Source organism: Tachysurus fulvidraco, chromosome 24 (assembly GCF_022655615.1).
Source record: "Tachysurus fulvidraco isolate hzauxx_2018 chromosome 24, HZAU_PFXX_2.0, whole genome shotgun sequence".
Classification (NCBI taxonomy): domain Eukaryota; kingdom Metazoa; phylum Chordata; class Actinopteri; order Siluriformes; family Bagridae; genus Tachysurus; species Tachysurus fulvidraco.
In genome coordinates, this window is record NC_062541.1 from 13750729 (window position 1) to 13769873 (window position 19145).

At 38.0% G+C, this 19145-nt stretch overlaps 4 protein-coding genes across 8 annotated transcripts; 2 read left to right on the plus strand and 2 right to left on the minus strand.

The window, feature by feature from the left end:
- The first annotated feature begins 905 nt into the window (after window positions 1-905).
- cldn35 (claudin 35) lies at window positions 906-2990 on the plus strand. Its single transcript, XM_027148477.2, has one exon. The coding sequence runs from the start codon at window positions 1969-1971 to the stop codon at window positions 2653-2655; it is 687 nt and encodes a 228-aa protein (XP_027004278.1). The 5' UTR covers window positions 906-1968; the 3' UTR covers window positions 2656-2990.
- Window positions 2991-3080: 90 nt separating this feature from the next.
- On the minus strand, window positions 3081-5603 carry c19h1orf109 (c19h1orf109 homolog (H. sapiens)). Its single transcript, XM_027148478.2, has 5 exons — window positions 5220-5603; window positions 4777-5049; window positions 4281-4460; window positions 3748-3866; window positions 3081-3575 (listed from the first exon to the last, which is right to left on the minus strand). Exons 2-5 carry the CDS (start codon window positions 5043-5045, stop codon window positions 3535-3537), a joined length of 609 nt encoding a protein of 202 aa, XP_027004279.2. The 5' UTR covers window positions 5046-5049; window positions 5220-5603; the 3' UTR covers window positions 3081-3534.
- Window positions 5604-5634: 31 nt separating this feature from the next.
- On the plus strand, window positions 5635-9848 carry cdca8 (cell division cycle associated 8). Of its 2 annotated transcripts, none has more exons than XM_027148476.2 (11): window positions 5635-5790; window positions 5944-6045; window positions 6134-6262; window positions 6380-6417; window positions 7074-7149; window positions 7272-7333; window positions 7439-7518; window positions 8168-8263; window positions 8867-8996; window positions 9179-9265; window positions 9355-9848. In XM_027148476.2, exons 2-11 carry the CDS (start codon window positions 5952-5954, stop codon window positions 9388-9390), a joined length of 828 nt encoding a protein of 275 aa, XP_027004277.2. In that variant the 5' UTR covers window positions 5635-5790; window positions 5944-5951; the 3' UTR covers window positions 9391-9848. The 2 variants fall into 2 exon arrangements, with proteins under 2 accessions (XP_027004277.2, XP_047664006.1); XM_047808050.1 differs by having other exon boundaries at window positions 5649-5782.
- On the minus strand, window positions 9639-18219 carry LOC113643999. 4 transcript variants are annotated; one of them, XM_027148473.2, is made up of 10 exons: window positions 18087-18219; window positions 17815-17892; window positions 14669-14701; window positions 14407-14493; window positions 11995-12092; window positions 11692-11885; window positions 11427-11522; window positions 10394-10462; window positions 10241-10300; window positions 9639-10147 (listed from the first exon to the last, which is right to left on the minus strand). In XM_027148473.2, exons 1-10 carry the CDS (start codon window positions 18159-18161, stop codon window positions 10023-10025), a joined length of 915 nt encoding a protein of 304 aa, XP_027004274.2. In that variant the 5' UTR covers window positions 18162-18219; the 3' UTR covers window positions 9639-10022. The 4 variants fall into 4 exon arrangements, with proteins under 4 accessions (XP_027004274.2, XP_027004273.2, XP_027004276.2 ...); XM_027148472.2 differs by having other exon boundaries at window positions 11692-11888; XM_027148475.2 differs by lacking the exons at window positions 14407-14493; window positions 14669-14701.
- Window positions 18220-19145: the final 926 nt, after the last annotated feature.

The window sequence follows — 19145 nt, forward strand, 5'->3', positions numbered from 1 at the left end:
TTTTTAATTAATCTGAATGCCATTTTGTCTGTTTTGCATCGTATCAAGCTTCTGGGACAATTAATTTAAACGAGTAAATGAAGCATAATATAAGTATTGAGGATATAAAGTTTAACCTTGGGTAAAATGTGTAGAAACTGTAGTTATTGACAGTCTTGCTATCATGGACTAGGCAGATACAGAGTTCTGGTCAAATAATCCTGTAAATATGTCCGGCTCCTGTACCTCTCTGTCCCGGCCTTGTTATGTCCTTGCCTTCTTTTGTGCTTCCCCATCTGCACCTGATCCTCCCCACTCATTTCAATTCCTGTTCTGTTGTCATGGCCACTGTTGCCAAGGAGAAAGGGTCTGCATAAAAAAGGAAACTTGAACCAGGGATCTTGTATCCGTGATGTTTAATTCAGTAATCGAGACACTGATATTTACATGTGGAAAACTGAGAACATACAACTGAGTTGTATTTGGGGAAGCCAAGAAACCAACTAGTGGAAGAAATTAGAGAAATTTGTATTTAGTGATGAAATTATCGTGTTCTATTACAGTTGTTCATTATTATTTGTAAAGTGTAATATGTACTATTTAGAAAAACAGATACAGGTATTAACAAAAATGTCAAACATTTATATTAGCTAAACTTTAGTTGTTTTCAAAAATATACATTAAACACTTGGTTTGATGGAAATTACAGTACACACCCTCAAAACAATGTTACTAGAAACTACTGTTTTGTTTTTGTTTTTTGTTCAAGCCACATCCTCTTCCATCACATTCTCTTATGAAAACAATCAAAGATTAACCAATTTCTGCAATTTTAACAAAATGTGATTTTTGTAAATCTTTTTTTTCTTTCTTCTTCACACAACTCAGTAATATGACTATATCTATTGCCCTAGTGTGCTAATTGATCCATTTACAGACCATGTGCTCTCCCTCCCTCTCCGGTTTCTCTGCCTCTCACTAGCACATTTGCTTCTCAAGAACAGCGTGGTGTTGGCCAATGCTTTGTTTTTCGGAGATGCCAGCAACCGGCATGATGAACACATTTTAAGGCTGTTATAAGTAGACGATCATTTCTGACTGACTGAATCGCCACAATTTTGTCCAGAAAAGTAGCCTCTAGTCTTTGTCTTTCCTCAAGTGGCCCGGAGCACTAGTCCTGGCTGCGTATCTGCTTCTGTCGACGATTATCTTCAGCACAAGTGGATCCCCACAAAAGACGGAGTGACTGGAAAGACGTCTACTTCTCCACACGTGGATATCCGAGACATTTCCAGGCTGTGTGGGCAAACGTTTTCTACCATTTCATTACTTAACAGTGGAACATCTTCAGCCTGATCTGTGTGTTATAACTGATTTCAAGATTGTTTTTGTTTTAATTTGTATGCTTGGTTTTTGAGAAGATCAGATGGTCACTTGGATGAAATCCATCTTCAGTGGTTCTTCCGTGTGGTATCAGATTGACTCTACCCAACCCATCTGAGTAAGGCAACACCAAACCAGGAGACTAACATTGTTCCACTGACAAGCTGGATCTTTTTTTTTTTTTTTAAACATGCAAGCGAGAACACATGCCTTGCTCCATACAGTGATAAAAACTTTGGTTCTCTAGGTACCTTGTTGACCGAGTTCTCCACAGCTGACTTGTGACAAACAATAGCGCTGGTTTGTTTCTTAATAATTTATCACATCAAAGAAAGAGGGAGAAAGTTGGCATGGTAAAGAACTGACGGAGAATTCCAGCACAGGCTTTGAAAGAGAGCATATGAAAAGTTAGTGTATTAACTCTTCTGAAGGAACTCACTGAAGAAAAACTGAAAGGCAAACAGGACAAAGAAAGTGTAACCTTGACGAGCAGTTTGAGGAAGGAGTAACGAGGAATCAAACAAGTAGCCCTTAACAGGACCTGCAGCAATAGAAAAAGTGTCGTCCCGGTTGTGGCCCGACGGGTGGTACAGAGACAGCGGCATCATGGTGAATACGGGTATGCAGCTGATCAGCTTCACCTGCGCTGTTACTGGCTGGGTGATGGCTATCGCAGTGACCGCGCTGCCCCAGTGGAAGGTTACAGCTTTCATTGGGCCCAACATCCTGACCTCGGAGATCGTGTGGCAGGGCATCTGGATGAACTGCATCTACCAGACCACTGGGCACATGCAATGCAAGACTTATGACTCCTTGCTAGCGCTTCCGCCAGACATCCAGGCAGCCCGTGCCCTCATGTGCGTGGCCATCTTCCTGGGCTGGCTGTCCTGCACGGTGTCCTGTTGCGGAATGAAGTGCACCACTTGCGCCGGGGATGATCGCCATGCCAAGGCTGGCATAGCGCTGTCCGGCGGGGTGCTCTTCATCCTAACAGGCCTGTGTGTACTCATCCCCGTGTCCTGGACAGCCAACACAGTGGTGCAGGACTTCTATAACCCCAACGTTCCTATACAGAAGAAGCGTGAGCTGGGCCAAGCCATCTATCTGGGCTGGGCGGCCGCAGTCATTCTCATCATCAGCGGCATCGTGCTGAGCTCCACCTGCTCCTACATCGAGAATGGACACTACAGACGTGGCTACATGGGCCGCAGCTTTGCTAATTCTAGGCCGTCCCCACTGGATCCCCCGAAACCCATCAGCACCAACAGTGTGCCCCTTAAGGAGTATGTCTAAGGTGGAAGGCCAGTGATAGCATTTCCATAAGACTTAAATGGAGATACATCATGGTCAGTCATGTAAAATACACATGGGGAGTCTCCAAGTTTGGAGACACGGCTGAATAATTCTCCTGTAGTGTTTGAGTTGTGGCTTTGAATAATTGTACTGCTTTTCTACTTTTTACTACTCATTGGGGGTGCAGTTGTAAATGTACTAGAGAGATGTACTTCTTATTTATTAGATTAATTGTTGAAATGTTGAATTTGACTTTGTTGATGATTGTAAAAGAAAATTCCTACAATTTGTCTCTGCACATTTTTGCAATTTTAAATTATTCGTGTTTGTGAAATGTGTGCTTATAAATAAAAAATAAAATAAAATTTAATGGTTTGAAACTAAACATCTTGTCCATGATGTAAACAAAACACAGAGGTCATTAGTCAGATGATAACTGGTTAATTGAATAAAGTATTTTTTAATTCATTCATTAAAAACATTGAAAAGTGTGTGTTGATTACATGAAAATAAAGTATATATATGATGGGATTAAAAAGTATTATAGTATCAAAGTCCACAACATCAAAAAATCATTACAGCTGTAAATACGGATGAAAAGAAATCCTCAATCATCACTGTGTACTTCTAGAAATACAATATTGACTGAGGATGCTGTGATGCTCCCGTGAAGTTTTCACAAGAAAAAGTACTTTGTAGTTTACAGATTCCTGTAAACTACAAAGAGCAAGTTCACGCAACGGTTGTAATAGGAGAGGATAAGCTCCAGACACTATACACCAACTTGGGTTACAGAGTTTCTATCCAGTAATTATGACTCAGAGCGACAGTGGATTATATATCTGAGGAAGAGAAGAAATCCACAGATTGAAGCATTGCTTACTCAGAGTCTATGAAGAAGGACACTTGAAAGAGTGCATCTAAAACAACAGAAAAGATATAACAATAATGAGAAATTAATAGCATAAAATTTCATTATGTAAATTACAATGTAAACAATTAACTGAACGACGCACGAGGAAATAATCCAGTTAATTCCGAAAGTTAATAAATAGATTTTCAGAAAGTTCCTATTCGAAAGGGATGGATTACCTGAAATTTGTTCCTCTCCTTTATGTGAATATAAAGATGTCCATCTCTTTTGTACTGTCTCTATAAGAGCAAGATCGCCAGGCTTCAGCTCCTGGAGCAGGTTCCTCCTCTGGATGTATCTGAACATAGAGTTAAGGACCACCGTACAGGCTTCATGTCCAATACACTTATCAGATCCAGCTTCCAATACATGGCATCAGTTATTTTATCTTTTCAATCAACAGTCCATGCAACACTGAATAGCAGCTATTATGTGGCTGGTGGAGATCTCCTCGAGGAAAATTTCCTCCTCTATATTAATTCCTGACAAAAAAAATCCTGATTTCTGAATTTCCCAACTTTTTGTCCTAGTGTACACTTACAACTACTGGCCAATTTATCTTAGCCTATCCAAATACTGTTATCCAAAATTGTTAAATCTAACTGAATGTTTTTCAATTGCTATTGCTGTGATGTGCTTTTTATACTGACTCTTCAGTAAAAAGTAAAGAGCTGAATGTAATGAGTATTTAACAGTGTCAGTTCTGGGATACTGGATCCGATAGAATCGTTCCGCATCCTGCAGCCACTCCAGCATGTCAGCGATTGATGGTGACAGAGCAGATCTGGCCACACATGTGCTGATAGGAAGGACGTCGGAGTTGTGCTCATAAATCCTGAAAACTGCAGACACCTGCTTACAGACTGAATCTTGTACTGAGCCAAGAGCATCCCTGTGAAAACAGCAAACCAAAGATTCAGTCAGACAGACAGTCAAAAAGATAGATGAATAGATAGATGGATGGAGATAGATAGAGACAGATAAATGGACGGATGGATGAATGGATGGAGATAGATAGATGGACGGATGGATAGAGATGGATGGATGGATAGAGACAGATGGATGGATGGATAGAGACAGATGGATGGATGGATAGAGACAGATGGATGGATGGGTGATAGATGGATGGAGATAGATAAATGGATGGATGAATAGATGGAGATAGATAGATGGACGGATGGATAGAGATATAGATAGATAGAACTCACACTTTCGTACTTAATTCCCTCAGGACTGTATCTACAGCATTGAGGAGTTTGTACTGTAGGCGCTCTGGGAGGTTTGGAAAAGCATTGAGAGGTGTATTTGCTATTTCAACGTTCTTCAGCGCCCTCAGCTGTTCTATAAGGTTCCCCAAGGAACTCACTAAAGGTGTACATTCTTCAAGCACCTCCTTCCAAACAGCCTGATTCGCCTTAACACTCTCAAAGCATTTTCTAACTTCTTGGTGCAGCTGTAATTCTGCTGGCTGAGACATGACACTTTCAGACAAACAAACAAACAAACAAACAAACAAACAAACAAAAATAGGTAAGGGGTTAAAAACAGCTGCAGGTCTGATCTTTACATTTGTATCACCATTATTATCAATTGTTAATATAAATTTAATGAGCTACATTATATCAATAACGGAATATCTATAATTTAGTACCTTTAGCTATTTAAGCTATTTAGCTTCATCACGCGCGTGCCCATGTAGTACTTCCTAATATTGCAAAGTGTACCGCAAAACCCACCAATCCAAAACGAACATCATAAAGCGTTTTGCAGTAATCTCTTCTGCGATTGGTCAATCCGTTTTTTTTTTTTTTGTCGTCAATCGGAGAATGAATCAGATTCAAATGGCTGTTAAAATATTCTATTAAACACCATAAATGTTCCAGTCGACTCTGAGTCGATTTTGAGTCAGACCTACACAACACATTTTAAGTACATATGCGCTCAAGGTGTGTTGTCTTTTAAGAATTAACGTGTATTTGTGAAAAATCTGACAAAATCAGATGTTGACTGAGTTGGTGGTCGATTCGACTCCTTATGGCTGATTTAAAGAATCGACTCTTTATTGAACGGACCGTGACGCCCCGTACGAATGACGTAACACAAAAGCTGGCCGCTTATTGGTTGATACATTTCTGCAAATAAATTTGAAAAGCTTTTTCCAACCGCCGTTGCTGTGAGAACAGCTCGTGAAGCAACAACAAAGATTAAACCAACGTAAACGGGTAATATAGAAAAGCTTTAACGATGTCAGAATGTTGATGATTGTTAATTTATGCACGATACGTCTCTAAACAGGATATTATGAGGTGTAATCTTTATAGCCGGTGAGCTCGCGCACCTTCTTCCCTAATCACCTTCAATGTGTTTTCTTTCAGAAACAAAAATGGCGCCTCGAAAAAGAACCACTAATGCTAAGAACAAAAAGAACCCAAAGATGCCCAAACTGGAGGCTTTTCTGCTCGATTTTGATGATGAAGGTAAGTTTATTAACCGTACATTGTTCCCAGGAAAGCCTTGGGTGTGTGTGTATTTTTAAAACGGCTGTCCTTTTCTCTTCATTCACAGTAAATACAATTTATAAGAGGTTGAATGAAAGGACCCACAACCTTCTAAAAGATGCAGACAACCTGTACAACATGACCCTGATCAAGCTTCCCATGGCAGTTCGACAGATGAACTGGATTCAGTATTGTGGTACGTGTTTAATCACCTGGTGTTTCTTTCCTTTTTCAACTCCTGTTGTTTTTTATTCATGTACTACATACATGTGTGTTTTAAGAAATTCAAATGTTTCCTCTATGTGCTCATTAGGTTCTGAAAAGCCACAAACAGCAGTGGATGAATCAAAGGTAAGTGTGTCTGATTTATGTTTAAGGTTCTCAACCTTCTGGCCTGAGATGGGGATGTAATCGTAGGAGATTTGTCGTAATTTGTTATTCGTAATAACTTGTTTGAGTTCTGTATTGATAATTAAAACAGTCAGGTCATTGTTATAAAATTTTCTTAGCCTTTATTTTATTCTGAGTGCCTTTTTAAAAGCCAATTTTACAGCAGACCACAGGTTCATGGCATGCAACGTACTCTCAAATTTACACCTGATGCTGGCGGTGTTCAGATCTGCAATTTGAAATAAATTATAAGTGTAGTATTTTGCTAGGTTAACATGGTTCAAGGTTCCTTATTTGCCACATACATATTACATACATGTGATGTGATGGAGTGAAATGGTTTCAGTGGTAGTTTTTCATCATACAGGAGAAAAGCAACATTAAAATTATTAATTAATATAGTATTTGCTATATATTGCAATGTATTCCCAAAAGGTCAGTGGTGATGAATATAAATATAACAATTTATTGTTATTATTGTTATTATTTACAGATACCTGCACATTATAATTACTGATCATTTTAAATGAGCTCAAAAACTGGCCAGTTTGAGAACCATGATCAGTTTTGAAATTATTATTTTTTTTTGTCTGAATGAATGCTTTTGTCAAATGCAGCAAAAAGAGGAAGCTGCACAGGTGAAGCTCACCCTCGCTCAGGGTCATACAATTCCACCGAAATCTGCCAAAAAAGGTGATTTTTATTTGTTACAAAAATGTTTATTCCTCTTCTGTTTTTGCTGTATGTATGCTAATATTAATCATATTTGGTGTGGGTTGTTTTTTTTTTTTTTTTTTTTTGGTCCATGTTTGTAGCTTGTAACAGTGTAAATTCTGAGGATGAAGAGAATGTTGTGCCCAAGTCTACCACTAAAAAGGTCAGTGCAAAAACATGTCACCTGTAGACTCTATTAAGGGTCTCCTATCTTACTGCTAGTTCTGTACACTTAATCAGTGAACTGTCATTTTGTTACTTACCAAAGGGAAGACAAAAGAAAGCACCATCAACTACCAAGAAAGCCAGAGCGCTTTCTGTGAGCAAGCAGAATGGCACTATTAGAAAGTAAGTTAAATATTCATTAACTAATTGACTTATTTTTACTTGTTTGCTTATACAAACATTTACTGGTCACTCCAATATGAATGTACACGTATAACCCATTTAATTATCCAGTCAGTTAAACATTTGAATGCAGCAGAATGCATAGCATCATGTAGAAACGGATCAAGAGCTTCACATTCAATACCGGAATTGAGAAGTGCTTGAGAACCACCTTGGCATGGTTGTTGTCACATGCCGGTGATGTATTTCAGAAGTTACTGATCTTTACACAAAGTAATATGTATTTCTTGACACCTCATTGATGAGAGTGGTCAGTGGAGATATGGTAGGATGGCCATATTAACTCAATTACCCAATTTTAACAGCCACGAGCTGAAAAGCTCAGGATTTTACAATCAGGTTCCATTGCTGTCATGTGAGGCTAAAATGAGTACAGGCTTACAGATAACTGTAAAGAAATACTTCGGTTTGTGAAGTATGGCGTGAAAAAGACCCGGGAATGTTTATTTCTGATCTTAAGCTGGATAATTGAATGAATGTGCAGGTGTACCTAATAAGATGGTCAGCGAGTGTACATATATTAAAGAGTCCCAATTCTTTTAAAACATGAAATGTTCATTAATAAAGTTTCTATTTATTCTGTCTTAAGATCCACCAGGAAGCCCATGGTCACCCCAGCCAGAAGTTTCTTGGATTCTTCAATCATAGGCCCAACTCCACTCATCACACCTCGCTTTGACTCCAGGTAAATTTCTGTTAAGACTCTCTGTCTCTCACGATGGAACGTGACTTGCTAGTACTCTGGGATAAATGGGCTTTTAAGGATACATTGGTGTGATCAGCTAGGGGTGACTAAAACAATGTAAATCCATTTCTATTTACATTCTGTGCTGTGGAACAACACCGTGCAAGTTTCTGCTCTCTTGCTTTATAGCCGCTAGGAACCTTAATTCCGGCACCAGTCTCTATCCCCTCTTACTTTTCTCTTGACGTTAATAAGACAAAAAATGGAGCTTGACACACTAGGAATAATAAAGCTCTTTATCCTGAAGACTTCATGTGAAGACTCCTTTCATGAAATGTTAAATAACATCATTGTTCAGAATCTCCATCATGCCAACAATATGCTTTGAGGAGCCGATGACACCTTTTTATAACAAGATTGTTATCTTTGTGGAAAATCAATCAACACCTTCTAGGGCCGAGAATTCGGTCATGGCGTGGCATATAGTTATGTAACGTTCAAAGTAAAATAGATTAGTATAATAAAATTAGCCAGTATATTTGTGATTTCCATGCCACCTTGTTTAATACTAAATTCTTAATGTTATGTCTGTGCTCTGTCTAGGTTGCCCAAGACCCCAGCAGTACGAGTTCCTCGTCACAGAGAGAAGGTGTACAGTATCTCTGTGAACGGCTCTCCCATCGCTGGAGGCTCGGACGATATCGTCATCAACGTCCCTCTGGGCAACGGAGAGGTTTGTGCTTTTTCACTATAAGCAAAACTGCACAATGTGGGGAAAATGGGAAGCCTTGTTTTGCTGGAAGGGGAAAAATCGAGATAAAGGATTTGTATCATGAATCATGTAAATCGTGAATCAATCATGTTTTATTCCATAATGAACACAAAATGTGATGATAGCTGCTCGTGTGCTTACAGTGCATTCAGCTTCTGGCCAGCGAGATGGATTCTGTTGATCTGCGGCAGCTGGATGATACGGCTATCCACAGCATCAGGCAGCTACAGGTATTCTGTCGTCATGTAAAGTAATGACCTTACATTTAACAATCTAACATTTATGTAAAAGTAAACATTTTCTATTTTTATTTGTGCAGAACCGACTTACAGCTCTCTGTGGAACCTCAGAGTGAAGACACTGCATTGTGTCAACTTTTTTTTTTTTTTAGAGCACCCTGTATATTCAAGTGTTGTCTGTTTATACCATGTATTCTTCAGTTCTGTTTTGGATTTCATTCTTTTAGCATGATGCTTTTTTTCTTTTTTTAAATCACTATCTTTCTGTTTCCTGTTGTATATTGTCACGGGCATTCTCTCACTGTACATCTATCCACAGTGTATTGTTCAGTTGTGCATTTTATTTTGTAAATATGATCCAAAATTTGTAAGCAGATGTTTTTATTTGAAGTCAAAATCATTCATGATATTTATGTACAATTCTGCTACTTTTCCTGAGGAGCAGAACTACTTGAGACACAGCATTATCTATATCACTTCAACCATGTATCTGTGTGGATAACATCCAGATACATGAGCAGTATGTATAAAAGTGGAATTCTAACATATAAACAGCATCTTACAGTAAATGACAGCTTTTTGTTGGTGGTCTCAAGTTCTCCGCTCTATAAATAGCATTTATTTATTTTAAAGTACTTGACGAGGCAACTAATCATTATGCAGCATGAACATGGCACCATCTGAATGGAGGATTCTTCTTTAGTATGTACAGGAATGTCTGAAGTCCATCAACTGAATGTCTTTAGTGTTAAGGATGACAGATGGTTCCTGGAGCAGTCACTCTAAATAAGTCTGCAGAGTTTCCTCCTAAACATGTCATCATTTCATGAAGGAGACCTGAGATCTCAGGAAGCTCTTTAGCACAGGAGGCTTCTGCAGGGCCAAAGAGAATAACAAATCACATGAAAATACAGAGCAGGACACAGTGAGACTTATACAGGGGACACAATTTTTTCCCCCACTTACCATTCGCTGACATTTTCCTAAAGGCGTACTTTGGGACATCATAGATGTTTTCGATCGTTTCTGAAACAAAGATAAAAGCAGATGTTGAGGAAGGGAGTCATGTAGCGATTGGCTGTGAGGGAGGTTTATACGTGTATGATGAATGAGAGATACCATATTCTGCCTCACTGACACGCCGGTTTGATCGAGGTGTATCATAAATGGGTTCCTCAGTATGTAGGGCTGCAAATACATTATACTGCTTACAAACAATGTAAATAAGATTTTCTAGAATAAAAATACTGAGATAAAATATTTTAATGTTAGTTGATTGTGTTAAATATTATTTTGTTGACACTCCGATTTCCACCTAAAATGTCAAAGGTTTCATGCTCAGTTTTGTCCTGAAGCTTTAAGGTTAACCTTGCTGGCTTGTCATGAAAGATTGTCTTTTCTTTGCACTGGAGCTGTAAGTGGTGGTTGTAAATTAATTAAAGAGATAGTTTGATGTGGTGTAGTCATATAAGATCATCTACCACCCTAATCCCACTCTACATCCAAGGCATCTTGGTGTGTTAATATTAAAACAGGAAGTTCGGAATTAGAAAGCTGTGACCAGCCCATCAAAACCCTGTGCGCTTTCAATTCCCCTTTCAAAATGTATTCTGTTATTCTTTGGCTGTTACAATAAGTGCTTCTGTTCTGGGAAATCTTTCCACTAGATTTTGAAGTGTCTGTGTGGGTTTGTGTTCATTCAGCTACAAGAGCATTAGTGAGATCAGACACTGATGGTGTAAGAGTGAGGAGGTCTGGGTTTCAGTCAGTGTTCAGTGGGGTTGAGTTAAAGTCAGGGCTCAGTGCAGACTCGAGTTCTTCACTCCAACCTTCTCACACCATGTGTTCATGGACCTCTCAGGCATTGTTGTGCTGGAACAGTGACGGGCTGGTCAACTCCAGTGAAGAGAAATTGTAAAGCTACAGAAGCAATGCTGGTAATAGTTCTGTACTTTAAACTTTGAGGCAACAGTTCGGGGAAAGCCCACATGTGTATGTGCATCATGGTCATAAGCATGGGTCTTAGCTTCAAAACAAATGTTGCAAGCAACTAAAGAACATAAATATCATTGAAGCAATACTTTGCTTAGCAACATTAGTCTTATAGAATTAAAGAAGCAAATATCAGACGAATCAGGAAAAATGTACCAACGTTTGCAAGGAGGAAGGACATCGTAATCGTTCTCGAGTTCAGCCTTCTGCATGACTTCATGCTCTGTGCACTGACTGCTGTCAGCATATGACAAGTCTGAGGAGATGAAGCAAAAGAAATGAGTTCGCAATATCTGCTGTTCATTCTTTATCCTTTTCAACCATAAGTCAATTACATAAAACTCTTAAAAATGAAACCAATGCAATGGACTAGAGTGATTGACAGAATTCAGGTCAATCATTTAGCTCAGTTCAGTAAAACATACCAACATCAATGTAATTCTGTGAGCATGCAGTTGGTATTACAGCAGCAGAGTGCACACTGGGAGACCATAGATAGGAAACAGGCTCAGCAAAGTGATGCCTCATGACCAGAGTATGACTTGACTCTGGCTGAGCATTACTGAACACACTGCAGGGGCTGGATGTAGTTCTGCACTTGGAATTTGATGTAGTCCCACTGCTTGTGAATACACACACACACACACACACACAAAGCATTTCATTTTGACATGTTGGCAATAATCTTTTGGTGTCAGTGTGTAACAGCGGTGTGGTGTTAGCGTTACCTGTTAGAGTTTGGCTTGGTGGTGTTACACACACGATGGTTCATCGCCTGCAAAAGCTGGCACATCCACAGCTGTCTGAGATCTGCTGTTTCTGCAGCCTGTTGGGAAATACTTCAGATTAATTAAATGAATACTTGGCTCATTAATACAATTACCCTATACAATACACAGTAAAGACACACAAATAAAAACATCAACATTAACCCAAACATTTATTCATTTGCCAGCTTTGAGTGTTCATCATTCACTCACTCACTCACTCACTCATTTCTACCGCTTATCGAAACTACCGGTGCCTCAGGCGTCATCGGGCATCAAGGCAGGATACACCCCGGACGGAGTGCCAACCCATCGCAGGGCACACACACACACACACACACACTCATTCACTCACACACTACGGACAATTTTCCAGAGATGCCAATCAACCTACCATGCATGTCTTTGGACCGGGGGAGGAAACCGGAGTACCCGGAGGAAACCCCCGAGGCACGGGGAGAACATGCAATCTCCACACACACAAGGCGGAGGCGGGAATCGAACCCCGACCCTGGAGTAGTGTTAATTTCGTCAGACGAGACGAGACGAAATATGTTCGTCAACAACCTTTTTTTTTCATGTCTAAGACGAGACGATGACAAGACTGCACCTCTGTCCAAAAACACTGACTAAGACTAAATTAACATGCATTATTATTGACGAAAAAATGCGAGACGAAAATGTTTTATATAAAATAAAAACTAAGATAAAATCTCTCTTCATTTCCGTCTACAATTATCTCTGCCTTTTCATCAGCTGTTACGACTTGTTTGCGGCTTCGCGCTGTTGCTCAATTTACATGTCTCATACGCCTGTGGTTACAACACCAAACCGCTGAACAATTATATTGCTTCCGCTAAAGAAAATAGTGCGCTCCGTCTCTACGGGTAGAATCCTGTGTGTGCATGGCAACGCTCTGTTTTTCATGGCAACGGTGTGTTATAGTTAGCAGCGGTCTGTTATCAAGAAATAAAATAGTGTTAAATGATATCTGTCTCTGCGCAGGTGCTTTTATTGTACATGACAGCTTATGTCCCGATGTCCGGTCTTTACATTACGATTAAAAGCAGTATCAATAAAGTAAAAAATGTGATGTTCAGTCAAGTTCGAGTGTGTGCACTGTTTAAACGAGTGTTCTCAACTTCTCACTGATACTTTTGTGATTCGCGGAGTTTTCACAAGTTTTATAGCCTTGATATTGTTTCTTATTAAAGAAAAAAACTCTTTACCCCCAACCTGAAAGCTCTTCCCCGTCACAATCACATCATAATCAAAATAATTATTAGGCTTAAAAGCAAATGTATATGTAAGGGAATCAAGTTTAATAATTACATGTAATATCGCTCCAAATATCAGTAATGGTGGTGCAATACCATGTATAACGTGCATTAAGTTGGTAATTTATTATATATATATTTATAAAATTGTAGTCTTTTTTAAAATAACACATTAATGCTGTAGGTGTATGTGTATGTGTGTATATATATATATATATATATATATATATATATATATATATATATATATATATATATATATATAGTATATATGTGTGTGTGTGTGTATATGTGTGTATATGTGCTGTAGGTGTATGTATATATATATATATATATATATATATATATATATATATATATATATATATATATATATATATATATATGTGTGTGTGTATGTGTGTGTATATATATATAGTTTATTATATATACATATATATATATACACACATACACACATACACACACATACACACACACACACACACACACACACATACACCTACAGCATTAATGTGTTATTTTAAAAAAGACTACAATTTTTTGACTGAAACTAGACTAAAACTGAAAGACTTTTAGTCGACTAAAACTTGACTAAGATACCTTGAGTTTTCTTTTGACTAAAACTAGACTAAAATGACGAGACTTGTAGTCGACTAAAACTTGACTAACAAAAGACTAATCTTAAAGGACATTTGGCCCAATACTAAATTAAAAATAGGTGACGAAATTAACACTACCCTGGAGGTGTGAGGCAAACGTGCTAACCACTAAGCCACCATGCCCCCCTGTTCATCATTCATATGTTCCTTAAATAAAAGGTAATTTTTACTTCTTAGCATTTTTTTTCTAACGTGTACTGAAGTCACAGTTTGCATTCAGCAGACACTCCTAACATAAAGTAGGAGTTGAGAGAAAGAAAAACACCAGCGATCCCTGTTCCGTCTTCAATACAACCATCAGTGAAGGTACTTTCCACTGAACTCAAACAGAAGAATGTTGATCTAATGTACTTCTAACTTGCTGGCAAATGACAACGAACCACATCCTCAAACACACACAGTACTGAGCAGAGAAGGGCAGCATGGAAACTCACCAAGACTTTCCTCTTCCCATTTTTCATAGTGAGCTCAAAACTATAGTTTTGTTTTTTAGTCCACATCATCTCACGCACGGACTGGACCTGTTAAACATCAACCGCAAAATAGTAAAGCCTCACGAAGCTATAGCTATGTTTTAACTTAGTTGTGACTGCAGTATAATTGGAAATTATTAACGACTCAGTTTACAAACCATCTGTAATTATGATCGTGTTTGAAAGCTAGAGTGAAAGGGAGAAGCTGAAGTCACATACTTACCTCAATAAGGTAATACTTTCCTCTGAGGTCAGACTATTAGAGAGGAAAAAACCCCACATTTTTATTCCATTAGTTCTGACTGTTTAATCTGAGGTCAAATTAAATGAAATGAAACTACTGTAAACTGCTAAAGGTTATATCAGTATACAACCGTGTGACAAGTGCTTATCCACATAATCACACACCAATCTTAAATGATACTGGCTTAGGAATCAATTTCATCAAATAGCAGAATTAAATGACATTTAGATCGATATTTAGATTATATATAATGTATATTTTTTAATTCAACAAGATACACCATGTTAAAATTAGAGTTTCCTGCTTTACATATTTGCACTTTTTTGACCATATAGTACACAGTTACAGAAGGTTAATTTGTAATAATAATAATAATAATAATAATAATAATAATAATAATAATAATAATAATAATAATAATAATCATACATTTTATTTAAATGCACCTTTCAGGGCACTTAAGGACACCGTACAATTGAGTGGTGCGGATAAAATCAATACATCAATACAGCAAACAACAATTATTTACATTTAAATAGGTTACAATTGATCAGAGAAAGCTAATTTAAACAAGTGAGTTTTAAGAGATGATTTAAAAGCCACTTTCTCGTATGGGTTGTGGAAGAGAATTGCAGAGATTAGGAGCAGCATAACTAAATGCCCTAGACCCCATAGTGGCTAAATGAACAGACAGTACAACAAGGGAAACAGATCTGAGAGTACGCTTCGGGATGTAAATATGAAGCAGATCAGAGAGATATTGTGGTGCACAATTATGTAGAGCTTTAAAAGTAAGAAGTAAAATCTTATAGTCTACTCGATATTTTACAGGAAGAGAGTGAAGGTGGTAAAGACCTGGGCCCGTATCCCTAAAGATTCTGAGAATCCTCTCAGAGAGCTCCTAACTTAACCTAAAAATTCCTTGCCAGGAGTTTTAGCTTAGAAGTGATTCCAGAACATTTTCAGTGAACTCTGAGCAAGGAATGGATGGAAAATCCTATCTTAGTGAGGAGGTGTGGTTGACCCGTTGCTAGGTATGACTCATCATTTCAAAAGCCGTGATTGGTTGATCCTACAAGTTTGATGAAAATGAACGTTTGGTGATAATGAGCAAAGGATGTACCCTCAAATCAATAAACATAATTATACACTCTAATCTTATGCAGACTGTAATTGTAAATAATATTTCACATTCAAGAAAATATCTGTAAAATGAATAGTAAGCTGTAGGGGTTATAGCCTAACATTAGAATCTAAAATATGTGAAAACTTAAGCTCATTACACCCTGTTCAAATAATGATTCGTGTCTTATTTGCTCATATTAATATCCTAGCTGGCATATTTTGTACTTTCACTCCCATATGGACCCCATTGAAAACAAGATGGCCTATCTCAAGGGGCTGTCCTTAATGAAGTTACAACGTTACAACTCAGTGTGGTCTTAACGAGGGTAACACGGCTCAGCTTTTATCAATGTCTGTGATTACTTTCTTCTCCGGTGTAATAGCATTGTGGCGTCGAGTTGGTGAAGTAATTGCATCTCTAAGGAGATCCACCACAAACATGATTCCTGCACGATTCAATCTGTAGCGTCTCAATAATTCCCTGTCATCCAGTGTTTGCAGGACATCTCTCCTGCCTTCTCTGTTGGCCATTTTGTGCAGCTGCTTAGGGGAACTCCTAAGCCACTAAAAGTCCTCTTCCCTGCTCTTAGCAGATCTCACCTCAGGAGCCCTTTTAAGCGCTAGGAATCTTGAGGAATAGCTTTTATATTAACTGGGATTTTCATGTCACTTTTAAGGGAAATTCTAAGAAAACGTCATGACTCTGAGAATTTTCTCAGAATTTGGCCGCTAGGAGCCACTTTTTGCACAAAAATTCTTTAGGGATACGGGCCCTGGAGTGATATGCTCAATGGAGGAGGTTCTAGTAATTATACGGGCAGCTGAATTCTGGACTAATTGAAGTTTGTGAAGGAGTTTGTCAGGTAGCCCAAAGAGAAGAGAGTTACAATAATCATTGCGTGAGGTAACTAGAGCATGTACAACAACAGCTGCGAGTTTGGGGTGAGAAATGGACGAAGGCGGTTGATGTTTCGTAGATGGTGATACAAATACATTTATTTATAACTACATTTTCTGGTGTAACCCAGATTTCTTCCTCATATCATCATAGGGAGTTATTTCTGCTTTATTGGCTCGAGAGATCAATTTACTATAGAGATCAATTTTAAATGTATAATTTATCTATATATGTAAAGCTGCTTTGCAACAACATCTGCTATAAAAAAAAAAAGAAAGAAAAAAGAAAAAGTGTGATACAAATAAAATGAATGAAATTGAATAACATTTCAGACTTTGAGCTAGACCGTGAGTTCTGAGCATCAAATCGAACTCTGGAGCGGTTGTGTCGAAAATGTGATTCCGGACTTAAGCCGGCCATTACAACAGTTTTGAAAGTACACAAGATCATTTTTCTGTTGTTCTTCATGTTAAGAGTAAATCATGTTACATGATACACGAACCACATCAGCCGGTCGTCTTTGATATGAACAACCTGAGCCAGTTTAAGGTAAGTTAGCGTGACATCTAAACATTTTTAGAAAAATTATTACTTTTCAGTAACTTTCCCTGTTCTGTGTTATTGTACAAGTACTTATTATTATAATTATTATTATTATTATTATTATTATTATTATGATGCTATGTAAGAACATACTGTCATATACATCAAATATTGTCACAATTTGCTTCCTAGCCCTACTTCCAGGATGAATAATAATAATACACTTGTTTCTAATACATTTCTTTTTTTAAATGTAATGCACAATAATATAGTAAAACTCTCTAAACATCAGTATTCAGACCATCTGCTCATCCCACAGAACTTCAATTGCAAAAGACTGAACAGAACTGAAACCAAAGGCTGCTTTCAATTTCTACAACACAATGGAGCAATTTATCAACACCCAATAGCGCATCATGATAAAATGTTCCACTGTCATAGAGTCGTGTGTATTACATCAAACGAACACTTACAATCTAAGTAGAGTAAAGCTGAAATTCCATTCAAATTCATTTACACACGTTAAAAAAAAAAGCTGAAATTCAGTAGAGATACTTACAGAGCTTCCATGTTCTTTATTGTAGAAGAAAAGGGTTGAGTTGTAAAGCTCGAACCAGTAAGTAACCCACTTGAGCTTCTAAAATATTCAGTAAAACCATGGTATTAAATAAACAGGTCTCTTCTCTCAGTGTTTACTGACTAAATGCTGAGAATGTGATCAATTTAAGCTTAATCTCAAAAATGTTATATACATAGATGTATATAACAAATATGTTGTTCTGTATACAAAGATACTGCTGATTAGTTTTCATCTTAAAATCCCTCACTTACTATCTTATCTTTCCTCTTCTTTAGAAACCCCTGGCATGCCGGTGCGCACACTATCGAATCCTCTCTAGTAGACATGTTCAACTGCACTGCTGAAGATTTCTGTGGCCAATGTGATACCTGATTCTAAAATGACCACAGCACTTCCTGTTTTCAGAGGCCCTCTTACAGGTTATAAAACCCATCATTTATTTCCCAATTCTGTTTTTATAGATTGTTTTTGTTATTGCTGTGTACCAAAGACGGGGACACTTCAGACTACTTACACTTACAGTATTGTTCAAAATAATAGCAGTACAATGTGACACCAGAATAATCCAGGTTTTTAGTATGTTTTTTATTGCTACGTGGCAAACAAGTTACCAGTAGGTGCAGTAGATTCTCAGAAAAGAAACAAGACCCAGCATACATGATATGCATGCTCTTAAGGCTGGGCAATTAGTTGAAAGGGATGTGTTAAAAAATAGCAGTGTCTGCTGTTAACTGTGCAAACTCAAAACTGTTTTGTACAAACGTTTTTGTTTGTAGGATTTAGCAATCCTGTGAATCACTAAACTAATATTTAGTTGTATGACCACAGTTTTTTAAAACTGCTTCATATCTGTGTGGCATGGAGTCAACCGACTTGTGGCACCTCTCAGCTGTTATTCCACTCCATGATTCTTTAAAATTCCACAATTCATTTACATTTCTTGGTTTTGCTTCAGAAACAGCATTTTTGATATCACCTCACAAGTTCTCGATTTGATTAAGGTCCGGGGATTGGGCTGGCCACTCCATAACATTAATTTTGTTGGTTTGGAACCAAGACTTTGCTCGTTTACTAGTGTTTGGGGACATCGTCTTGTTGAAACAACCATTTCAAGAGTATGTCCCTTTCAGCATGAGGCAACATGACCTCTTCAGGTATTGTGACATATACAAACTGATCCATGATCCCTGGTATGCGATAAATAGGCCCAACACCATAGTAGGAGAAACATGCCCAGATCATAATGCTTGCACCACCATGCTTCACTGTCTTCACTGTGTACTGTGGCTTGAATACTGAGTTTGGGGGTC